The sequence below is a fragment of the Malaclemys terrapin genome, chromosome 7, assembly GCF_027887155.1.
Source record: "Malaclemys terrapin pileata isolate rMalTer1 chromosome 7, rMalTer1.hap1, whole genome shotgun sequence".
NCBI classification, from domain to species: Eukaryota; Metazoa; Chordata; order Testudines; family Emydidae; genus Malaclemys; species Malaclemys terrapin.
In genome coordinates, this window is record NC_071511.1 from 31,133,923 (window position 1) to 31,158,825 (window position 24,903).

The following is a 24,903-nucleotide window of genomic DNA, read 5'->3' on the forward strand; positions in this document are numbered from 1 at the left end:
ATCAGACACAAAAATCAGGTATCCTTCCATCTGCGCTAAGCAGTAATAAATCGTCATTCTCTTCAGCAGATCCTCTGTCCCCAGGTGCTTTGAGAGCAAATGATTTGTTCTAATCTTGCAACTGTAATTCTCAAAACAGACAATTCTGGGAATGAAACTAGTTTCTTTACAAGGCTTTTTGGATTTTGAGAACATAGCTCCAACCGATGGAGGTTTTCAGCAGCTCATTTTCCATGAGACAAGAGACAGTGAGGACTGATTTTTATATTCCGCCTTTTCTCCCCAGAGCACTCAACAACTTTTTTAAGAAATGGATGACAAGGTACATACACAGGAGGCACTTCACCAAGGTGCATGAAAGGTGTTGTTCAAAGAGCAAAGATTGTCACTCACTGTGTGTCTGTACAGAGGCTAGCACTGGGCCTGTATCTTTCTTGGGGCACCCAAGTGCTACTGTCATATAAATTAATAATAAAGCTGTCAATTAAATGCAGCCACCTCTGGTGCTACAGCTGTTTACAGCAATGCTACCAACCATTTAGGACTGGAAAGGAGGAGAACCACACCATTGCAAGGGGAATCTATCCATGGGTTTTTATAGTGCTGCCAATTACCATAGTATCAGAGCACCTTCCATGAATTTAAGGTGATAAATTATCATTATCCAAACAAAACATTTGCCAGGTCACTGGGACTATGTGCTCCTCCTTTGGGAGAAAGCCATGAGATTCCAAGAGTCATACAGTGTGCCTATTCGAATGCTAGCCACATGGAACACATTCATAGAAACATCTTGAATTAAAATCAAGTTGACATTGGGTCAGCAAAAAAAAAATCAAAAATTTGAAGGCACAAGTGCTCCAGACCTCACATTTTTCGAGTGTCACATGAAGAACATCAATAAGTTACCACAACATGGAGACCTAACAACTAAGAAATATACAGATTGGGATTTGTTTTTTTAAATAGGAGCCATGCAGAGTTGAAACTATACAAGCACTGTTTTTGTACTAGGCTAACTGCACAGAAAGCTGATAAATATTATCTGGATAAAATTACAAGCAAAGGGGGGTATTCCATAATTTAAATATCTACAAGAACAGAGGAATCTATTCAGAGCCTAAATGGTTTATTTAAAAAAAAATGCCTAATGAAACTTTAACATCTAGTATTTGACACTTCATCATTAAGGGATTGGTTTTACAGCTTGTATTCAGTTGGATATTGGCAGAATGCCTTATCTGCTGTAGTTCACAAGCATTTTTTTTCAACATTTCAAATAGGGGTGGGTTTAAAAAACATGTTTAACAGTATTTCTTATTTTTTAAGGATTATTCAAAGAGGTGAAAAAAAAGAGGCTTTTATGCCAAAAAACTACTGTGGTAACAAGGCAAAAGGCATAGCTTACCATATGGTTTAAACTACACGGGACTGAACTTAATTTAGAATTTAATTGCTTTCTGCATTAAATGAAATATGAATTATTGGGACACTAATTCACTGAAGCATGTGTCCAAAACATAGTCTTACCCCAATCTACTTGTCAAACACGGAGTCAGACCAAAACAAAGGGCTGTCACCTAATCAATTAGCATCCATCCCCCTCCAAGGGGAAGATCAGAGTAATTAAGGCAAAGATTTTCCTCCCAAGAAATTCATGCAGTACTGAAGTGCTAAACCACCAAAGGCAACCCATTAAAGATGCTGTTTTCATTAGCAAGAATAGCACAGCAACCTGCATTCTACAGATAATACAGCAAAATGAGCTAGTCTTTCTCAAGAACTACCTTGCCTTAGAGAAACAGCTGAATTTAGCAGCTGGTTCCTTCACTGGTGTCTCAAGGGGTATCTTAGAAATTAGAAAATCCACTTCAAAGATGAAGAAAATAAAACATATGAAGAAATAATTCTCAAGGAATGGCTGATTGCCAAGTTCTGAAATCAGCCAGAGACCTGCTTCTGTCAGAGGCTGATTTCTAAAGGCCTAGCCGTGCTACAAAGCAACTAAGCCAGGGGCTCCTGTATCAACTGACCCCCTAATCATGTTCTATAACTGGACTAAAGCCTAAGGGAGAGATGAAACCCTGTCTTCACTGTGAAATTCAACTGTGTCAGAACCAAGTTCCACGACTCTATTATTACAGAAGTGCCCAGAAACCTATGTAACAGGACCATATTTTGCTAGGAGCAGTACAAACATGTAGCTAAGCTCTTTAAGACAAGGGGTACGTCTAGACTGCCCATGTTGCAGCGCAGCCGCAACAGCACTGTGACACGGGCAGTGTAGTCACGCTTTATTGCTGGGAAGAGCTCTCCCAGCGAAAAAAACCCCACCCGAACAAGCGGTTGTAACTTTATCTCCTGGCGATAAAGCGCTGTCTACACTGGCACTTTCAGCACTAAAACTTTTGTCGCTCAGGGGGGTGTTTTTTCACACCCCAGAAGGACTAAAGTTTTAGTGCTGAAAGTGGCAGTGTAGACACAACTAAGGACTATTTCAGTGTAAGGGCTTGTCTACACCACACAGCTTTTAGCATGTGAAAACGCTCTTTGTCAGTACTTTGTCAGCACTTTTGCCAACAAAATACTTTCAGCCCCGCAAGCAGCATTAGCTTTGTCAGCAAGAGAGCGCTCCTGCTGACAAATCCGCGTTCACACTGTCACTTGCGTCAGCAAAACTTATCTTTCGCAGGGGGGCTTTTTTAAATACCCGTGAAAGACAAAAGTGTTTTCCACAACTTCGCAGTGTAGACAAGCTCTAAGTGTACTTTAGTGTGGACTGGCCCCTGCAAGTAACTTACAAGCCCCAAAATATTCTAGAAAGCCCAAGTGCTTACTTGTGCTGGTAGGCAAGAAACCCAAAATCGGCACAGTAAAAACAGAGCTAAAGGCCTGGTCTACACTAGGAAATGAGGTCAGTATAATTAAGTCTCTCTGGGGTGTGAAAAAGCCACACCCCCTAAGTGACACAGTTAAACCAACCTAACCCCCCGGTGTAGACAGTGCTAGATGGACAAGAGAATATTGCTGTCAACCTAGGTACCGCCTCTCGATGAGGTAGATTACCTACACCGACAGGAGAACCCCTCCCATCAGCATGGGTAGCATCTTCACTGAAGTGCTGCAGTGGCCTCACTGTAGACAAGCCCTAAAACTGCAAGGACATTATCGTTTAAGCAGTATGTACAATACAATATGTAATTTGAAGCGGAAGCTAAGAAACATCCTCTTTCAACATCGTATTTCTTCTTCCACACACGGAAGCTTGACAAATCCAGTATTTAGACCATAAGAAATTATACTAAAACCCCAAATGCCTTTTCCTTCAACTTTCTGAAAGCAGCCTCTACAGACTTTTACCCAGATCTGATTTAAAAATTTTATTAAGATGATGTTAAAAAAAATAGTGAACAGAGTTTGAGCATAGAAGATTCTGGTTATCAGGGAACAACATACAGGCTGCAAAGTTTGGTTTAAGGTCAGGTGGCATGAGGAATACATAATCTGCAATATCCCCGATTGGGGTTAAAAAGTTGATGGGTCAAAGTACAGACATTGAGATATGAGGGTATGAAGTTCATAGAGTGGTTGTGTTCGGGTGTGAAGTATAATGAGTGGATATGATGAGGAGGATGGATTGACCCTCATTTGGTGAGATTTAATGTTTAGGGAGTTTATGTTTCCAGTTCATATGATCCAACGGAGAAGGTCACTTGGTCCCTTTCTCGTAGTGGGAGAACGATGTCACTCTGGCTCACGCCTCCTAGTACTGTCGGCGGCCAGTGAAGTGCTCGATGTAGATGTCCCTGGACCATTGGATGGCGTCTGAGACCATGAGACGTCGCATGAGACGTACATAGCGTCGACCGATCCCGCAGGTCCGCAGCACACACTCGTTGCAGGGGTCCCAGGCGCCCAGGGCTCCAACAATCAGGGCGTCCATCTGCACCTCATAGCCCTTCGCTCTCAGGGTGTCAGCCAGGGGGGCGTACTTTTCCAGCTTACGAGCTCGGGCTTCGCAAAATGCCGGAGTCCTGTTCTCAAAGGAGACTATGACGTCGACGAGGATGATCTTTTTCTGGGCCTCGTCGGTGACGACCACGATAGGTCGTAGCTGGCTGTCGGTACCAGGGATGGTGCAGTTCACGGAGATCTCCCCCAGGCGTGGCGCGATGGCTTTCAACCAGGCGGTTCTCGATGGCATTGTGGCGCAGCTGCCAGGCTCTGGAGTGGGGTTTGCAGCTGCACAGGATGTGGGGCAGGGTCTCGTTGGGGTAGCCGCACTTCCTGCAACGCTTGTCTTGGTTCCCGTGGCGGACGGCTCCGTTGAGCGGGACACAGTTGAGCCGGGCACGGTGGATGAACCACCAGTCTACTACACTATATAAGGACTCTACTATACTGTACAAGGTCACCTCAACTAAATAAAATTGGATTACAAGAAAGGTGTCACACACTCTTACATTTACATTTTCCGTGTAGCCAGATAACGCACTGACACACTTCGTCTCTTCTCCATATTGGGGTTTTGTCGTCACTAGTAAAAAGGGTTTGTCCTTAACTCGCGTAGCTAATACAAAGTAAAATACATGTAAAGGCAAGACAGTTTGTAGTTTTAACACGAGTTACAGGTTAGGGTAAAGATATGGGGGACCCTAGGTTTACCCCAACCTGCTCACTCATGTTAAAAACCACAAACTGTCTTGACGTCCATAGAATTTTACCCCATGTGAAGGACAAACCCTTTGGGGGAGGAGGGGCCTAACAAAGATGTACCCTAGAGGGGAACTTAGCTTAGGTTAGACAGAATTTACATTTGTATTTTTAAAAAGTTTTTAAAACAGTTCTACTCTTAACAAAGCAATTAAGTGAACACAGGTGCCTTCCCACCAGCATCACAAACCCCATCACAGCATCCTCATACTGTACCAGAGCCAGAAAGTGAAAACTGGCAGTAAGAAGTGAAAATGACTCATCTGTTTTAATTGTCCAACCTGTGTTAAGTGCAAAAAGTAAACAGCATGGATGGTAAAAAAAAGTAAATTAGCTTAACAGTAAAATATATATATTTTTAAATCTAGAGCAGGGAAGAATTTTGTAAACATCTATTTTGATTAAAAATAGGTCACTCAAAGTGTGTGTTCAGAACTGCTAACGTTTCTGTCACAAACTAGAACTCTGATCCTACAATAGGGTGACCAGATGTCCCGATTTTGGGGTATTTTTCTTATACAGGCTCCTATTACTCCCCCCCACCCCGTCCCAATTTTTCACACTTGCTGTCTGGTCACCCTATCCTACAATCAGATCCACGGACCCATAGGCACCCCCTGCAGGATTGGGGCCACTGATTTGGTTTTCATTCCAGTAGTAGTCTGCACTAATTCCTGCTTGTTCTAGCTCGGTCAACTGTTGAGTTTAATGAACACTGCAGAATCCTAAGAAACATAAGCTAGATGGAGCATGTTCAGCTGTTAGTGAATAAAGGATACACTCCCAAAAACTCTCTGGTCTAATTAGGCACTGTCTATACCAGGGGTTCTCAAACTGGGGGTCGGGACCCCTCAGGAGGTCACGAGGTTATTACATGGGGGGTCACGAGCTGTCGGCCTCCACCCCAAACCCCACTTTGTCTCCAGCATTTATAATGGTGTTAAATATATTAAAAAGTGTTTTAAATTTATAAGGGGGGGTCAAACTCAGAGGCTTCCTATATGAAAGGGATCATCGGTACAAAAGTTTGAGATCTACACAGTGTTTGTATCCCTCTAGGGTGAGATTTTTATCCCAATCTAATTAGACCAGTACAAGCCCTAGAGTGGATGCAGTTACAGCTTACTCCCCTTCCAGCATGGGAATAGCTACACCCATATAAAGGCATCTCGTACTGGTATAACGACATCCATACTGCAGGGAAGAGGTTGTTGTATTGATTTAACTATCCCAGATAGTACAACTTGTATACAGACAAGCCCTTAGTAAGCATAGCTCCAAGCCCACTTCACAAAAGCCACAAGCCAAAGCACCAGAAGTTCTCTGAACCTGAATTCCGGTGGGCGTTTGTCATTCAGAGTAGAGTCAAATACAAGCACTCGGTTTTTTTAAAGAGAACAAAAGACAGATGGGAATAAAAATGGGCAGCTTCCAAAGGAGGCCTCTGGAATCCAGATAACCATGTCATGTGCGACCAAGCACAGAGCAGACAGAAGTCAGGGTACTGGATTTGTCATGCAGAAAAAACAGCTAAAGGGCTAACAGACATTTCTAACTTGGGCCCCAGTCGCCATTTATCTCAAGTACACAGAGTGCCAGGGAGAGGTTTTGTGCACCATGGACATTTTCAGCGTTAGGCGGTGATAGGAAAAGTCTTCTCATGATTCCTAGTTTATAGTGTACTTACAGGAACTGGGGCAGGGGTGCGTGTCAATTCCCTTTACTGCTTCCCGATTAAAAGAATTTGACATTTCTATAGCACCTTTTATCTGAGAATTTCAAGTGCTTTACAAACATTAACCAATTCTCAACGGCATCAAGAGGAAGCCAAGGATCAGTCCCACTTTAAGGACAGAGACTGGAGAGAGGGGTGAAGCAACTTCCAAGGTCAGACAGCAAGATGGAAATAGAACCTAGGAGTCCTAGCTCCACCCCTTCTTCTAGCCTTGGGAAAACACTCATTTTCCAAGACAATTTAAGAACAGTCCACAAAACAGCAAACACTCAAAAGGATCGGCCCAGAATATTGCTGACAGAGCAGCATTTGGACTCTGCATCATTACTGGCACCTAGAAACCACAACCAAAATCAGGGGCATCCTCTCCCGACTGTGCCAGGCACCGCATGTACAGAGAGACAGTCTCTACCCTGAAGAGATTACAATCCAAATAGACAATGGACGAGAGAAACAGAGGCACCCTGCAAGTCAACAGCTGAGCTGGGTAAAGAACCCCAGCTCTCCTGACTCTCAGTCCAGTATCCTATACACTAATTATTATTAATATCTGGTTCTTATACAGTATTGTTCATCAGCAGATCTCAATGAGTTTCATAAAGGAGGCAAGTATCACTATTCCCACTTTACAGATGGAAAAACAGGGAAGTGAGCTGCCCAGTGTCATCCAGAGGGCTAATGGCAGAGCTAGGAACAGAACCCAGGTCTCCCAAGTCCCAGTTTAGTGCTCTATCTACTAGGTCACACTGCCTTCCAAGTTGAATACCTGAAGCTTCAGCCCTAGTTAGGATCTCTGCCTCCTGCTCTTCATACCATTAAAACAAGGGACTAGGAGCAAGTTTCTATTCCCATCTTGGTCAATGATTTGTCCAGTGCAAGTCATTTGCTCTGTGCCCCCATTTGTGAAGTAGGACTAATACTGATCTACCACGCGTGAGAAATGTTAATGCCTGGAAAGTGCTTTTCAATTCTCAGATAGAAAGTGCTTGACTATGTCCACCTTGCATGTCTAAACATCAAGCTTGAAGTGCACACAGCCCACTCCCCAGCTCTTTACTTCATTGCTTGTGCACTGGCAATGAGGGCAGCACAGCACAGCTCCGAGAATGAACTTTGTAAGCAAACTAAGAATGAACACAAAACATCACTTGTGCATGGATCCAACATAATTAATTGGTATGATTGTGTCTCATGCTTCCCCCTTCATTTCCCAGCAACAGTGGTAGATTGTTTAAGACAACAGATATTTAGAATCCAGAGGACTCCCCGCAACACACTGTAACAGTATTTAAGCTCAGAAGAACAGCAGCTGTGAAATACTCAGGTGCTGCTATTATGAACGGATTGGATTGCGGAGCAGAAACAGTTTTTAAAACTGCTGTTTAACAACCTAAGGGCAGGTCTACACTATAGCCGCGGTAACTCGACCTAAGGTACATTGACTTCGTTGCATAGCGTCTGTCAACTTACCGTGGTAGTGTAGATATAGCCTAAGTATTCCCTATCACAAGTGTGAACATTCATCTATGATTAGCATTGTGGTAGGGCCTAAAGGTCCCAGTTATGGACCAGAACCCACTGTGCTAGGCCCTGTGCAAACGCAGGAGAGAGATGGTTCCTGCGCCAAACAGCTTACAATCTCTACTGGCCAGCAGGACACAAATATGAATCCTCGATATACCAGCCAAGAAAGGAATCAGAAGAGTTAATATTTGTATCAAAGCAGCATCTAGCAGTCCCAATCTAGATCAATACTCCAAAGTGATAGGTGCTGTATGTACAGACAGTATGGGACATGGGCTAAGCTTATATCTAAATCAACAAGACAAAAATTACTATTCACATTTTACAGATGGAGACACCCAGAGATGGATAAACTCAAAACTATGCAGAGGCCTGGGACAGAGGCAGGAATTGAACCCAAATCTCCTGGGTCTCAGTGCCATGCCTTAACCACAGTGCCATCCTTCTCTCAATGGCTTAGTTTAGACCCATCCAGCAAAGGTCTGGCTTCACACCAAGCTCTGAAAACTAACAAATGTAGGCTCTGATCAAATAATGCCATACCCAAGAAGGTAACAAATGCATGCCTAGAGACTTGTCAATGGTAGGATCTCAGCTGAACCATGATGGTACATGGCAAGACCTGCCCAAATAAAAAGGAAGACACCTAATATTTAGCTGGAATTAGCTCATGTAACTTAGACCTAACCTGGCAAAGTCTGTTACCTTGCATGCCTTCAAACACCCATGTCCTGGTGAGACATGAAGCCTGCTCGTGTCCCCCTCAGCTGGCAACAAAGAGCCATTATGACAAGCTACTAGAAAGAATCACACACTGAAGAGGGGATAGCGATGCCAGGGTCTTGTCTATAATGGGGTACTGTCCAGCCCTTCCCTCTGGAAGGCCTGCCAAGGGCTGCTGCCACCACTGCTGTTTCACCAGCCAGAAACCCAGTGACTGGGAAAATAGACTCCAACAATACCTGTAGTCACTGCACTATTTCTACTGATCTCCCAAAGTCCAAAAGTGCCCCCTTCACTGGGATGGGAATTATCACCAGACATAAGTTAAAGGGGCAACATCACATATTGAAGGCCTGAGCACAGAAAAGTGTCTTACCTACATCAGAATGTCTTTACCATACAATCTTTGTGTGGACGTTCTTATTCCTGTACCAGAGAGCCTTTTATTGTTTTAGCTTATGTTACTTGGGAAGGGGTTTAAGATATACTGAAAAAAGCCACTCTTCCACCAAAATAAGGGGAAGGGAAAATTTATACCACTATAACCAGTGTAACTTTCCCAACCAGACATGGCCTAGAGAGAACTCTCCCCCCTCTGTGATTCTCTGGCTAAATTCCATCCCATTACTCTTACTAATACCCTCTTGTACCACCTATGATACGCTTTGGTCAAATATAAGTTATTCGGCTCAAAACAGGGGTAACAGAGTGAGCTTTTCTGACTTACGTTATGTAGAAGGTCAGCCTAGCTAATCCCTTTTGACCTTTAAGGGTCTGGCTTGAGAGTTAATATAGGCTCTTCTCTGGGTGTCTGAGGTTAGTGGTGCTTTCAGCCTGGGCTAGCTGGCCCAGCTACAGATGTTGGTTAAAGCCCAGGTTCCCTTTTCATTCAGGCTGGTAACTTTCCCACTTTGCAGCAAAGACACAAGCTAAGTCACTCAAGTGCTGGTAATCCAATGCCTTCCCTCAGTTCCCCCATGTGCCCAGGAGGACAGACTAGTTCTCCCAGAATTCAGTGGGAAAGAATCAGAGCTACTCAGCTCACCGCAACACAAAGAACCATGGGATACGCCCCCAGAAGTCCTAATGACAAATACAAGGAAGTGTAGCAACAATGAGCACACAGCAACAAGGATAGGGCTTTGCAGTGGCTGCTCACACCAGGGCTAGTCTAATGCAGGTGTTCAAAGCTAGAGGCCAATCACCCATGCTAACTGCAGTGAACATATACTCTAATCTATGGTTTCAGAATCTCAAGTACTCCTCCCTCCCTTTTGGCATTTACACCTAATACATATACTCCACATCAGCTCCAAGATCCATCCTTCCATCCCCACAGCTGGATCTCTTGGTCAAGCCCTAATGTCCGGTCTCAACTATTGCAGAAACCGACACGCTCATCATCCCCTCGCCAGCCAATACAAAGAGGCAGCTGCTAAAGCCATCTCCCTTGTCTGTCAATTTGGTCACATCACTCTCCTCACTGAATCCCTCCACTGGCTTTTTGTTACAGTAACCCCAGCACTTAGCTCATAAATAGCACTTTTCATCAATGCATCTCAAAGTGTTTTACAAGAGAGGCAAGAACCATTATCCCCATTTTACAGATGAGAGGAGAAGTGACTTGCTCAAAGTCAACAAGCAGGCCAGTGACAGAGCCAGGAACAGAAGTCGTGTTCCCCGAGCTCTATCCACTAGGCCACATTGGATCCCTTGGTACTTGGTCATCTCCTTTAAGGTTTATGTAACTTAGCCCTTCCCTAGTTGAGATTCACATCCCCCTCCACCTGCCAACATTCCTACCCTTATGTGCCCCAGAGTCATCTCTGTGCCCTCTAAGCATGGCTCAACATTCCAGAACACATCCACAAGGGCTAAACCCCCTTCATTATAGTGGATCTTCATGATACATATATAAAATTCCCTTCTTTTGTTCCCCTTCCCACACCTTTATCAGCCCTTAGACTCTGAGTGACTCTAACAGGGACTGACCACTCTTGTATGTCTGAAAGTACTTAGACCAGTGGTAGTCAATAGGCAGACTGCGGTCCAAATCCAGACTGTCAGATGCTTTTGAACAGACCTGAAAATCTTTTTATTTACTTATTATCATTACTTTTTCTTTTTATATAATTATTTCCTCCGGAGTCTGGACCTTGATGATACCGTGACAAAAAATAATTGACTACCCCCGACTTAGACTGCGGACAGTATCACAAAGAACGAGAATTTTATACCCTCACTATCACCTCTCCAAACTATACACACTAATGTTAAGTATTACTGAGCAAAGATTTGGTTCTACAGCCAGAAACGCACGAGTCCCATTCAAACTAGCGTCATACAGGAAAGCACATTTCCCCACGGCAAAGAACAGTGAGAGCTTATGTAGCAGTTTAATCTTCAAAGTGCTTTACAATCATTAACTAATTAAGCATGTAAGACTCCAGCAAGACAGGTAGATATAATCGCCCTTTTACAGATGGGGAGGCAAGGAATCGACTTCCTCAAGGCCACAGAGTGAATAAATCTGTGACAGAGCTGGGATTAGAATTCAGACCACTGGAGCTAAATCATGCAGGCAGACGATGAATAAAGAATACAAGGCGGCTTCTAGAACACTTTGTAATTATACAGTACTTCCAAAGAGGATCTTCAAATTGCTTAAAACTTCCTCCCTTTTTAGGTTAGTTTACCACCATTTTACAGAGTGGTGGACTGAAATTAACTTAGGTTTCTTCCTTTCTCTTCTCAAACCAAAGATCAAACAGACAATCCTTGGTAGAGCCAGGAACATGAGCCAGGAGTCCTGACTCCCAGCCCCCAGCCTGGACCACTTGATAACACTCACAAGTAGCCAGAAGAAACAGCATGAGCTTTGGATGTAGACTGCACTGGTTCTCAAACTTTTGTACTAGTGACCCCTTTCACACAGCAAGCTTCTGAGTGCGACCCCCCTCCCTTATAAATTAAAAACACTTTTTTATATATTTAACACCATTTTAAATGCTGGAGGCAAAGCAGGGTTTAGGGTCGAGGCTGACCGTTTGTGACTCCATGTAATAATCTCATGACCCCCTGAGGGGTCCTGACCCCCAGTTTGAGAACCCCTGATGTACAGTTTCCTGTGAAATGCATTTCCAGCAAGTTTTTAAAACGTGCAGTTAATTTACCTAGGGACGCCGTGGAGTCTCCATTACTTGAAGTCTTTAAATCAGGATTGGCTGTCTTTCTAAAAGCTATGCTCTAACTCAAACAAAAATTATGGGCTGGATGCAGGAATCATTGGGTGAGGTTCTATGGCCTGTGTTATGCAGGATGTCATATTAGGTTATCATAGTGATCCCTTCTGGCCTTTAAATCCATGACTTACCAGGGAAGCTGAAATTCACAAGACTCTAGGCAGGCCTTTACATTTTGATTTGGGACTTCAACCATCTGAGGTCTGGTCACTCAAAAGAACAAGTGCTCTTGAGAGCCTTCTATTCCTCTTCAGACACTCAGATGGTGCCAGGCAGGGTAAAGAGACAGGCAACAGAGAAGCTGTTGAGATAATCTCTGCCAGCTATAACAGGGAAGGGAGCTACTGAAAACATTTTGCAAATAAACCTACCTGGCTACAGGGAAGAGAAAGGCAATGTGCTTTTAGACCTTAAAATAGCAACAGTGTTCATTCTCAGACTTCCACTGGGGACTACAGCAGTAGCTACTCAGAGCAGCAGTTGTTCCCGAGACAGGAAAGGGGTTATTGCTATCAGAACACAAGTCTTTAGCCCAGTTGGTTTAACAAGTCAATTCAAAAATCTCTTCATTAAAGACACTGAACTATAGCCAACTACCTGGGTGAAATCAGCTCTTGTGGACATGGAGTTCACAGGAACCATTCTGCCCCATAGCAAGTACAGAACTGTGGAACGGGAACACAAGGGAAGCAATTGAAGCTCCAATGGTTGGAAACTAGGACAGGGCAGAGCGCTGGAATATACATTTCAGAGATCGATCCCATCACTGGTATCTCAAGGTGGTGGAGGAGGGATATGGGTGATGTACTCCAATAGGGCTTTTCTGTCTCACCCAGTTAGGATTCCAAAATGGAATGGATGTGTGGCTTCAAACTTAGTGGAACTGGCTTTTTATTGTTAATCTGCAGAACAAACCCTTCCTACTCAATGCAGAGCTTCACTTATATGATCAGCAAGAACTCCATGGCCACAAGGATGAAGTTACAGCAGGTATGAGTACAAGGGCCACTTGCAGGAAGGACCAGCACGAGGGGGAAATATGGGCCAGTGATTAAGGTACCAGCCTCGGACTTGTGAGACCTCAGTTCAAGTGCTCTGCTCGACCACAAACTTTGAGCATTGGCCTGCTAAACCCAGGGTTGTGAGTTCAATCCTTGAGGGGGCCACTTAGGGATCTGGGGCAAAATCAGTACTTGGTCCTGCTAGTGAAGGCAGGGGGCTGGACTCGATGACCTTTTAAGGTCCCTTCCAGTTCTAGGAGACAGGATATCTCCACTGCAGGGCTAATAGCACTGCACTGCCATTGTGAAGATAAATACAGTAAAGATGGTAAAGCACCAACATATTAAGGGGCCAGTTAAGTACCTGAGAGTGATTTTGGAGTTTCTTGGTTCAATGGTAGTTTCCAGGGCAAGTTGCTTTAGTTTGTGAATTTCTAGTAATGCAGCCTCTTTTAGACACAGCCAGTCACTGTCTACAGAGCTCTGAAGCCAATGAGGCAAACCTGAACAGAAAGCTTCATAATGGTACCACACCATAAGGCACATCACACTAGCCCAATTGTCTATATTGCCCAAGCTAGAAACCCAGGCTCTCATTTCCACAGGAGCCTCAGTTAATTGCAATTGCTCCAGCAATTTACAAGGGAACTACAGTTGTTGCATCTTCCCAGAGTAGCCTTATGACAGATAATACCCAGCTCTTATCTAATGCTTTTCATCAGCAGATCTCAAAGCACTTCACAAATTTGGGATGTATCATCATCCTCATTTTACAGCTGGGGAAACTGAGGCACAGAGAGGGGAAGGGATTTGCCCAAGGTCACCCTGCAGGCCCGGGGCAGAGCCAGGAAGAGGAGCCAGGTCTCCTGAGTCCTAGTCCAGTGCTCTACCCATACTACCTAATAAGACAGGAAGGACGACATTTTCCATTACATGACAGCGACGTCAGGAACAGTTCTCTTTTTCTGTATCCCTGTGCTTGCACCTCAAGCAGACTACCAACTGAATCTGTGCCTGTGTTTGGATAGATTTGTGAAGACCAAAGAAATTGCCAGACTGGATCATACCCAAGGTCCATCTATCCCAGGATCTTGTCTTCAACAGCAGCTAGCACCAGATGCTTCAGAGAAAGGTATGAGAACCAGACAGTGGGCAGATGTAGGTTAACCTGTCCCCCACATAGGTTTCATCCTAGTCGCGAACAAAGATTGAAACGTAAGGTTTAATATTCCTTAAACCAGAATTTTTTCCAATTAACTGTAACACCCTGGATATTCTTGAGATCCATTTAAATATCCAATCTCTTTTGGTACTGGCCTCAATGACGCCGTGTGACAGCAGAGACCAAGTCTCAAACTAATACTAAAGCCAAAAGAAGCAGGTAATGGAAGCTTAAACCCATTTTGCTAGTGTTCAGGTTATTTCATTTCATAATTGCAGAAACGACTGTATGTTTGATCTTTTTCCTAGACACACAATCCAGCGGGCACGCACACACAGAGCAGCCTTGGAAAGCAAACTGGGAAAGTAACAGAACGTCCCATACAAATGACAGCCCCATTCTCAGAGCAAAGGAAGTTTAAGATAGATAATGTACAGGAGACGCTCACTAAACAAAAAAAGCTCTTGTAAACAGAATAGCCAGCCAACCAATTCAGGTAGATCAACTCAAAGTACATTTAGACATGACAGTTCCTTCCCTCGACACAGTTCAGCTATTGCACAACCTGGTGCTGTTTGCAAGTGTTTGGCTTCCTGATAAATATGAAATGCAGCACTCCAAAAACAGTGCCACTAATGCTTGGAAGTCCAGTTGCTTCAAAGACTGAGCTTTTGACCAAAAGCTTCTCATACCAAGCCAGTAGTTTTTCCTCTCTCTCAACTGTTAAAGTTACCAAGGGAAGAAGGCAGAATTCAAGGAAACACAGAGCTAAGCATCAGCCATGGGGGAACTTCATGAAAACACAATGCCATTAGAGAAATGCTTTCCATGGGAACATCAGAATGACTAGCTTAATTTGCAATTCAAGGCACTTCCATTTAAGAAACACCTAGTCTTTTTTAGCTTCCATACAGCCAAACATGTACAACCCACCACCCCCACCTAACAAATGTATCCAGACATTTTGAGTTTCATTTTAGATTGAAAAATAAAAAAGGACAAGCAATGTGCTTATCTGACATTAATCAGAATCTGAGTCACAGATGAGGCGATATAGAGCAACTTTCTCAGCTTAGTGTAACCAGAAGGTTAACAGAAAGGATTGGGAGTCAGGACTCAGGACTCCTGGGTTCTATTCCCAGCTTTTTCCACTCACTTGCTACAATGATGTCTTCCAGTGTGAGGCTGTGGTAATTAGAGGGTTTGGGTGGTATTTCTGGTATGTTTGCTCCCTATACTTGGAATATGTTACTGCTCTTAATCTAAATCAAACAGTCTCAAACTTATTTTTAAATGGGGGCGGGGGGGTGGACCATACCATTTTTGTCTCATGGGCATCACACAGATCTCCTTCCCAGTCTCAAATATTCCTGCAACTCTATGGCAACTGCTAACATGGAAGACTCATATTAGGGGAATATTTAACATGCTCTTATCTTCTTTCAGCAAGAAGAGGGAGCTCCATGCAACACATGGATTTCTCACAGACTGCTAGTGGGCATGCCATGGGACAGAGTGAGGAACCAGTGTTCTAAGCTAAGTCAAATGTAACTTGATATTACAGAGATAGACAACTTATAAATGCTTGTCAGAATATTGTACAAGTCAGATAACATCTTTACGCTTTATCGTTTGCATTATAGTAGCACCCAGAGGCTACAACTGAGATCAGAGGCCTATTGTGCTAAGCGCTGTGCAGACAATGGGGAAACTGAGTCATGGAAATGACGCGACTTGCCTAGTGTCAAAGGGTTGGCAGAACGGAAGGATGGTCCAGTGGTTATGGTGCTAGCCTGGGACCCAAGAGACCTGGGTTCAACTCCCTGTTCTGTTACTGACCTGCCCAAGGTTACACAGGGACTCTCAGTCTCTGTGCTTCAGCTCTCCATCTGTCAAATTAGGATACCACTTCCCTTATAGGAATGTTGTGAGAATAAGTACAGTCAAGACTGTGAGGTGCTCAGATACTATAAGCACCTTACAGAGCCAACAATCAAACACAGATCTCCAGAGTCCCAGCCCACAAAGCAATCCTGTCTCTGCTTCAGTTCAGCCATCTGCAAAAGACTATAGTGGTACATCCCTTCCTCACAAGCAGGTCACATGGCTTAACTAACTAGTGTCTGTAAAACAGAGACACGGCACTGGAGAAAGGTAGGGTATTTGTTAGGTGCTGCTCCCACGGTCTTCACCGTTGGCTTTATTTGTAGTCACTGCTGGTACAGGAAGTTCCCATCTACCAAGCACAAATCACCATTGAGCACCAACTAGTACAGGGACATCAGCTCCTACCAAGACCAGCCTAACCGGTTGAGCAAGCATTACCCTACTCTTTAGCCTCCAAGTAGGGAGGAAAGGGTGATTTAATAGCCCAGAAAAAAGCTCTGCAGCTGGGACTCCCCCACCCCCACCATCATGTGACTGTTAAGTAACAGGATGATATTTTACCCATTACACTTCTTCATAAAACAAGGAAACAGGACAGACAGTTGGGGTTCATAAGGAAGTTTCATTTGTTTCTGTCCCCAGGAATTTATCACATGAAATGTCAGGGATAATAAGGGGAGAGAAAAAATAGCAATACTGTATTAGAAAACTGCCAGCAGAAGAAAGACATCTGCAGATATAGCTCCCAGCAGGAATTAAGAAACCCAGGACTGGAAGAGACAGTAGGAAAAATATCAGTTTTGCTTGATACATGTAGTAGGCAGTGTGTCTAATAGTTAGCACAAGACTCCTGGGTTCTATGCCTCACTCGGCTACTGACTCTTTGGCTGTCTCTCAGGCGGTGTCTACACTAGAATACTGGTATAGTTTAGTGTGGGTACAATTATATCACCATAAAGATGCCTTATTCCCCTTCCAGTATAGAAAAAGCTATATCAGTAGAAGGCATCTTTATACCAGTATAACCCACATTAGCATTTGCACCATTTTAACGATCAGAAAAAAAGTTACACCATGTCTACACCGTCCACGTTACAGTGCGGCAGTGCTGTGACATGGGCATTGTAGACACATTATCGCCAGGGAAGAGCTCTCCCAGCAATTAAAAAAAAAAAAAAAAAACACACACCTCAAACTGCGCTCCTGGCGATAAAGCACTGTCTATACTGGCACTTTTCAGTGCTAAAACTTTTGTTGCACGGGGGGTGTGTGTGTGTGTTTTTTCACACCTCTGAACTACTACAGTTTTAGCGCTGAAAGTGACAGTGTAGACACAGCCTACCTAACAGTAAGTGCAAGCTCTTTGGAGTAGAACCCTGCACGGATACAAAATGTGTGAGCGCATCGATCCGCAAACATAGTCTGCAGATCTCCCCAGATATAAAACGGATATCCATAGATTTGCAGGGCTCTACTTTGGGGCAAGAGCCCGTCTTCCTACATGACAGTGAAGCACCTACCATGCCTTGGGGCCATGCATCAATAGGAGTCTGGGCTGCAGTTAACTTCACAATTTACGCTCACCTCACACCATGGGAAATCACCATAGCTTGGATCTCCTAACAAAGAAAAAAAACAGCAACTACACACACACTGCATCAGCACGCCTTAGAATCCAAACACTGCCGCCTTTGCTGGGAAGTAGCAGTTAGACCAGTGTTTCTCAACCTGGGGGGTCGAGAGACAGGTTTAGGAAGGGTTACAAGCAGGGCTGGCATTAAGGGGTAGGAAGCAGGGCAATTGCCTGGGGCCCCCTGTCAAAGGGGGCCCCACAAAGCTAATTTACATGTTTCAGCATGGGGCTGAAGCCCAAAGCTCAGAGCTTACGGTGTGTGGGGGGGGTGTCACAATTTTTTCTAGCAGGAAGTAATGATCTATTTTTTCCCTTTTTCTTTTTAAATCCAAAGGGAGTCACCAGCATAAAAAGGTTGAGAAACACTGAGTTAGGCCTTCCCACTCATGAGAACCAGGCAGTACCAATTACAGTATTTCCACTTAGCTCATCATCAGTCTCACAGTGGCGTTTTGGTCTGTTGGGTTTTAATACCTCCTTGCAGCTAATATAATCCTGAAAGTTGGACTTCCCCAGTTGGGAAGCCAACCTGAAGAATAAAACTTAAGGCAGAGAGAAGTGGGAAGTACATCACATAGGGAGGTTGCTCTGGGTCTCAGAAGCTGGACTTCTGCTCCAGTTGAGACCTCTGCTCTCAGCTACGCTGCACCATTCTGCACCATTAGCATGTGGCAAAAAGTGCAGAAGGAACATGTTTAAGCTGTAAAAACAACACGGATAGGGCCAGAGGTCCTCATTCAAAAAACAGGCAATAAAAGCCAAAGATTTCACAATTTTCTGCATCCGCCACACTATGCAGCTATATATTTTAAAATATTGTTAATTCCAACCGATGTAGGTATACATGTAAGATGCAGTTCCTGGGAGATTACTGAAATCCCTGCAATAGGGCTGCATTCTCTGTCAGTGGGTGCATTGGGAGGGTTAAGAGATGCATACGATTTCACAAAGTAGGATGTGAAAACAGCCTGGTCAAACAAGGTAATACAGTGCAACCCCTGTTTATCTGAAATGTTTCTGGGACAGCAAAAGCATTTGGATAATTGAGAGAGTTAGCCAATTCATGTGGAGGGTGAGGGTGGACAGAGACCCTGAGAAAAGGGAGTTTTGTGTTAGAGGAAACAGTGTAATACTGAGCTGTACATGTAGAAATGTTTACTTCGAGGATGAAATAGACGTCAGTTTTGATGGTCCAGACGCCTGAAATACTCATCCACAATGTTCTAGATAACAGAAATTACAACACTTCCTGTTTTTAACCTCAAAATAGTTGACTCTACCTTGAAAGCAAGAGGTGCTCAAGCTAAATTTTCCACCTAAAACAGTTTTTCAGATAAGGCCCACCTCAGTTTTGATCACAAAAAGCCACCACCACACAACAAAGTTAACTTCGGCGAAGCATTGCTCTTCAGTTTAGATGATCAGTTTAGGATGGCTTATAGTTCTCTGCTCAAGAGAATCCAAGGGTGGAAATGGTACAAGTCTTGGAGGTCAGGATTTAGCTGAGTTGGCAGAGTTGCATGGAAAAGGATTCCATACAAACCCCCTACCCTGCGCTCTGATGCTGTTCTCTTCTTAAAAGCACAAGACGACTCCAAAGTGAAAAAGCAGCAAGAGATGGAGATACACTATAGTTTGCCTGCCTTGGTTTCAGTTCTCTGACACATCTCCACAACTCCCTCTTAACACTGCCAGAGATAAATTCTTATTTTATTGATAATTCAGATTACTGCCAACTCTCCAGTCCTCCAGTTTTAACGGAAGCAGATAACTGAAATCTTGGCTCTGAATTGTGTTCTGCTTTTGCCTTTCTTTATTATGCACCACAATAGTCTACTTGCAACCCCCCATACCCCAAAAGAAAACAGGGAAGGACATAGCTAAAGAAGCCTAGATAATTGAGAGCCAGTCCAAAGTGTCAGAGTCAGAGATCTGAATTCTCATTATCCAGCCATACACACAGGGATAAGGGAAGCAGAAGCTTTATTTTTATGCTTCAGCAATTTAAAGTTGAGGCAGCTGAAGAGAGATAATGGAAACAGCTTTAGATCAATCATGCTTAAATGTCAGCCAAATTTAGTTATTTTGAAGAAATTGTTAAGAACACAAAATGAATGAATGTTATGAGACCAGTTAATAGAAACAGAGGGAGCCTCTCCCCATTTTGAAGTCGCATGCCTGCTCATTTAAAGGCACCTATGAAGAAAAGTCTATTAATTCTAAGGAGCACGAGGGAACGCAGTGAGACCACGTCCGACTTCATCCCTGTTGTAACTCCACTGACATAAGGCATGGATTAGTAGTCAAAGGGTTCAGCTAGGGCCCTCTTGACCACACGATGCACAAATGTATGTACAGTACACAATTCCACACCTCCCTGCGCTTCATTAGCAGGGAGGTCACAACCGCATAGTGGTCTCTGGACTGGGAGGGAAGCCCATTTTTTAAATACCTTTTTTTTTTGGACAAGGGTAAGGGGAAGATTAAGTAGCACATGGCTGCTACAGTGCATCCATCCACCATTAAGAATGAATCAGACTTCATGGAACGAAGGCTGTTATTAGAACAGAAGTCCAAGACCTTTCAGACTGCCCGGTCACCCCCTTGCCAGGCCTATCTAATGCAGCACGTGTGTGCAGGTATTTATCCTACCCATTAAATCAGTTAGCAAGTCACACAGGGTTTTGTCCTGCAATGATTCTCAGCACCTCATGGGACCCAGCCCAGAAGAACAGCAGCACCCCACCTCTCCCTTAATGAATCACGTTCAAACAGATCCTCTCCTTGTTTAAAAAACAAAACAAAAAAAGTCAGGTATAACACAAAGCAATGAATAATTACCCTCTGCTATTATACAACCTGCCTCAACTGTACTCTCGAAAGAATACTCTTTACAAAGAAGGTCAAAAACCACCTTTTGATTCCCCTTATGCAATTAAACAGAACACTTCAAGGGATCCTGGCTGCACAGCCAGACCCTTCTTTTCTCCACAAATCAACTCCAAAAAAAATCACTGATTGTGGGAAGCTCCCATCTACAGCAGGTCTCAACTCACAAAGACCAGGGAGAAAAAAAAGAGGTTAGATTGGTGCATTCTTATGAGCTGTTTCCTAAATTCAGCTTGGGGAGGCAATTTGCTCACTAGTTGTCACCTCTCACAAACACACCCCTGAAAGAGCAAACCACCACCACCTCACAAAGCATCTTGAGCTGCGTCAAATGAATGAGGCACTTGAGACAGAGGTAACCCCTTGGGTCTGAGACCTAATAAGGGCATAGGGAGATACTGAGTGAGCATGGAAGTGGGATCTTCCATCCCTGAGAAACCCAAGGAAGGACTAGATGTGATATGGAACAGCAGAGAAGGCAAGGAGATTCAGAGCAGGGGGCCATTTCCCTTGCCCGGTCAAAGCCCCCATCATTCATCACGGATTGATGAGGCAATTAATATGTGGGAGAGAAAGAAGAGATGGAAATGCTCCCTGCTCCAAACTGCTCATACACACCATAGGGGATGGATCAATCCACAGCCCTCTTCTTCCCATTTCAGGGGATTGTGTTGGGGGTGGGACATTAAGGGGGCACAGAGCCACTCCTGCATCATCACTCATTGGCCTTTGGATATAAGAACTAGAGAGAGAGAGAGAGCTCATTCCTGCAGCATGCCTCTCTTTCACCATGGGAGCATTACAGGGTTCTACAAGTGTCCCTGCACCCACTCTAGGGTGGGGGGATTAGGAAGATACACAGGGGTCTATAGATCTGTGCACAGAGCAGACCTATAGTAGTCTCTCCCTTACCAGTCTCCATACCTCATTCACCAGGGACAGCAGTTAGTGATGAAGTACTGGGATCATGGGTACACATACAGGGGTTATCTCTGACCTGCACCACCTCCCTTCCGTTCTGTTCACCATGGAACAGTAGAGGATGGGAGACATGTAGGGAGCTCCTGGGTGGTGGATATTTAGGCACATGTAGGAGATTCTGTACGAGTCCCCTGCCTTCCTGCTCCACATCCCCCAGCACAGGGGGGGGGGAGGCAGGTGGATACGTAAGGACCCAAGAAGGGTGCATATCGATCTATGGAGAAGAGTCAGGCTCCCACCCCTCACTTTAACATAGGAAGCATGGGGCAGAGATCTATAGGAGACGGCGTATTACCCACTCCATAGCCACTGCTTGCTCTATGTACCCCATACGGTGCAGAGAACCCCTCTCCTGCCCCCCAGCATGCCCTCCCCTCAGGGAAACATGGAATCCCGCCCGGCCGCCCTCCCGTGGGGTGGGAGCCCCCCAGCCCCCTACCTGCTCCGTGTCTCTCTCATTCACGGTGGGGAGGGGGCTCCGGCCGCTGCTCGACATCTTGGCCCCCCCTTGGCCAGCGGCTCCTGGGGCTCCGGCAGTTCCTGGGACTCAGGCCGGGGCTCTCCTCACACCGCTGGGGGGCGGCCAAGCCACCACCATGGGGGAGCCCCAGGGGAAAGGGGGGACTCAGGGAGCCGGAGGGCGCCGGGGCTCGGACATGGGTCTCCGCCGGGCCGCGGTGAGGGAAGCCCGGCCCGATGGCTCAGGCGAACCCGGGGATGAGGCGCAGGGACCAGGCCGCGCCGCCGGCAACCGGGCGTGCGCGTAGGCGAAGGATGTGCGGAGCCGGGGCTAAGGAGATCCGGAGGCCGAATGCCCCCGGCCAAGCCGCCTTCTCCGCCCCGAGATCCGGCTCCCCTCAGCGCATCTCACACTCACACAGCAGCAGCTCCCAACATGGCCGCCACCGCCGGCCTTCGGCCATTTCCGCCCCCGTCCGGAAACATCCGAGTCACCCGCCAGAGCCAGTTTCCGCCGGTTCCGGAAACACCAGCCCCCTTGCAACCTGCCGCCTCCTCACGGAAACACTCGACTCGCCCTCCCTCACCATCGCCAGCTCCCGCCTCCTTCCGGAAATAACCGAGACGGCGGGCGCAGCCCCTTTCACGTTCGGTCATTTCCGCCTCCTTCCGGAGAAACCCGAAGTTCAACTTCAGGGCAGCGATCGGACATTTCCGGACGATCGCCCGAGAGTACCCGAAGGCTGAAGATCGGCCGTTTCCGGAAAACTCCCCGCCCCCCCGATGCACCCCCACGGCAATTTCCGGAAATCAACGAAAATAGCCGAAAAAGCTTCGGTTCTTTCCGCCTTCCCAAGGCGAGTAGTAACCGAGCCCGGGGACGAAAGCAGGCGGAGCCGCCCAGCTTCGGCTATTCCCGCCACTTTCCGTAAATAGGGTCTGAGTTTGCAGCTGAAGGGGGTTATTTTCCCGTGAGGAGGAGGGTAGCGGGACGGGACGGGGGGGGGGGAGAATAAATCACCTGTCCAGGCAACTGGTCGTGCAAATGTGTACACATGGATGCACACCTGGTCGTGCAAACATGCACAAGCGTGCATGCACACCTGGGCACATATACCCACAAGTGCATCTACACAGGCACACATGGTAGGGCTGCAAGCACACACCTCCAAACGCCAGTGCCCAGCCACAGATGTGCATGCATTTCATAGAATCATAGAACTGGAAGGGACCTCGAGAGGTCATCTAGTCCAGTCCCCTGCACTCAGGGCAGTAGTAAGTATGTGACAGGTGTTTGTCCAACCTGCTCTTAAAAATCCCCAATGATGGAGATTCCACAACCTCCCTAGGCAATATATTCCAGTGCTTAACCAGTGCTTTGCACCCCCATCTAAACCTGCGCCCCCTGGAGACACAAGACCCACCTGCACACACACCCTCCCGGCCCCATGCACACCCGTGCGTCTCTTCCCTCACGCACCTACAACCAGCCCTCATGGAAACACAGGGTCCCCTTCCCCTCCCAGTGTCCTCCTCCGTGCGTGGTGGCGCTGGTGCTACCCCCCCCGCCGCCGCGCACGGCGCCGATCGGAAGACTTATTTTCCCATATGCTCAGACCCCGCCTTCTCTGCTACTGCTGCTAGAGTCTCATTACCCAGCTACATGGGCTAGTACAACAACTATAGCTTGGGACGGAAGTGCGCCAGCAGCGGCACCTGCTGGTCAGAGGTAGACCTGCAGTTGGTGGGCCCGCAGCTCATGGCCAGGAGCAAAGGCTGATGCGCTCCGGATGACGCTGGCGCTTGGGGGCGCTCAGAACCCCACTCAGCGTCCTCGAGATGCGATGGGAGCAGGGTGCTGTCAACGACGTCCAGCGCCCCAGTTAGCCCACGAGCACGAGGAATTCGTTGGGGGGGGGGAGGTGAGCACACACACGCCCTCGCATGACCTGCACACAGCCACAGCTGCATGCACACACACGCACACACAGTTGCATGCATACACATGCACATCTGTGCAAACACACATCTGCTTGCACGGCTATGTGTATGCCCACAGACACTCCTACCCTGAGTCACAGCTGCCTACACACACCTGTGCATCTTGACATGCAAACACATCCACACGATGGCCCAGTTGCATGCACACATTCACACCTACATGCACACACTTGTGCAACATCCCTTCACCCACACACACTCTAGAGCAGCGGTTCTCAAACTGTAGGTCACGATTCCATTTGAATGGGGTCGCCAGAGCTAGCTTAGACTTGCTGGGGCCCAGGTCCGAAGCCAAAACCCAAGCCCCACCACCCGAGGCTGAAGCCGAAGCCTGAGGGTTTCAGCGCTGTGTGATGGGACTCAGGTTACAGGCCCCCCTCTACACCCCACCCCCGGGGCTTCAGCTTTGCGCCCTCCCCACCCCACCCCCTCCTGCCACCCAGATCAGTGGGGCTTAGAGGGCTCAGGCTTCAATTCCCCCTCCTGGGGCATGTCATATTTTTTATTGTCAGAAAGAGGTCGCAGTGCAATTAAGTTTGAGAACCCCTGCACTAGAGAATGCTCATATACCGCTTGGCCAACATTAGCACAATCAGCATAGACTAACTGATGCTTGCATTTGTGGATCATTCCAAAATTTGGGTCTCTGTTGGTCTCCCAAACTAAATACCCTGTAAAGAGGGTAGAGATTTCCAACCAGAGTGCTAGTGCATAGGGAGCTAACAAGGAAGTAAGTTGAGCTCTTAGTGGGGTGCAGCACCAGGTGCATTATTGAAACTGTTGTGTTCAAAACACACCATGACACATTCCACACTGCAGCAGAGCTACACGCTGACTCTCTGCTTAGCAGCTTGGCACACAGCACCTAATCAGCAATGGGGGACTCCTGTCTGGGGCCAGCTCCCCGGGGATCCCTACCCAGATTTAATGGGTAACACACCAAGCAAAATTTT

General features: G+C 46.1%; 1 protein-coding gene across 4 annotated transcripts in view; it reads right to left on the minus strand.

The window, feature by feature from the left end:
* MARK2 (microtubule affinity regulating kinase 2) overlaps window positions 1-22,415 on the minus strand; it is a 105,873-nt gene extending 83,458 nt beyond the window's left edge. For 2 of the 4 annotated variants that reach the window (XM_054033903.1, XM_054033898.1), the window contains exon 1: window positions 21,930-22,415. In XM_054033903.1, coding sequence (XP_053889878.1) covers window positions 21,930-21,986 — 57 coding nt within the window. In that variant the 5' untranslated portion in view covers window positions 21,987-22,415. The remainder of the gene's footprint in view (window positions 1-21,929) is intronic. The other 2 variants (XM_054033905.1, XM_054033901.1) reach the window with 1 other exon arrangement.
* Between the last annotated feature and the right edge of the window lie 2,488 nt (window positions 22,416-24,903).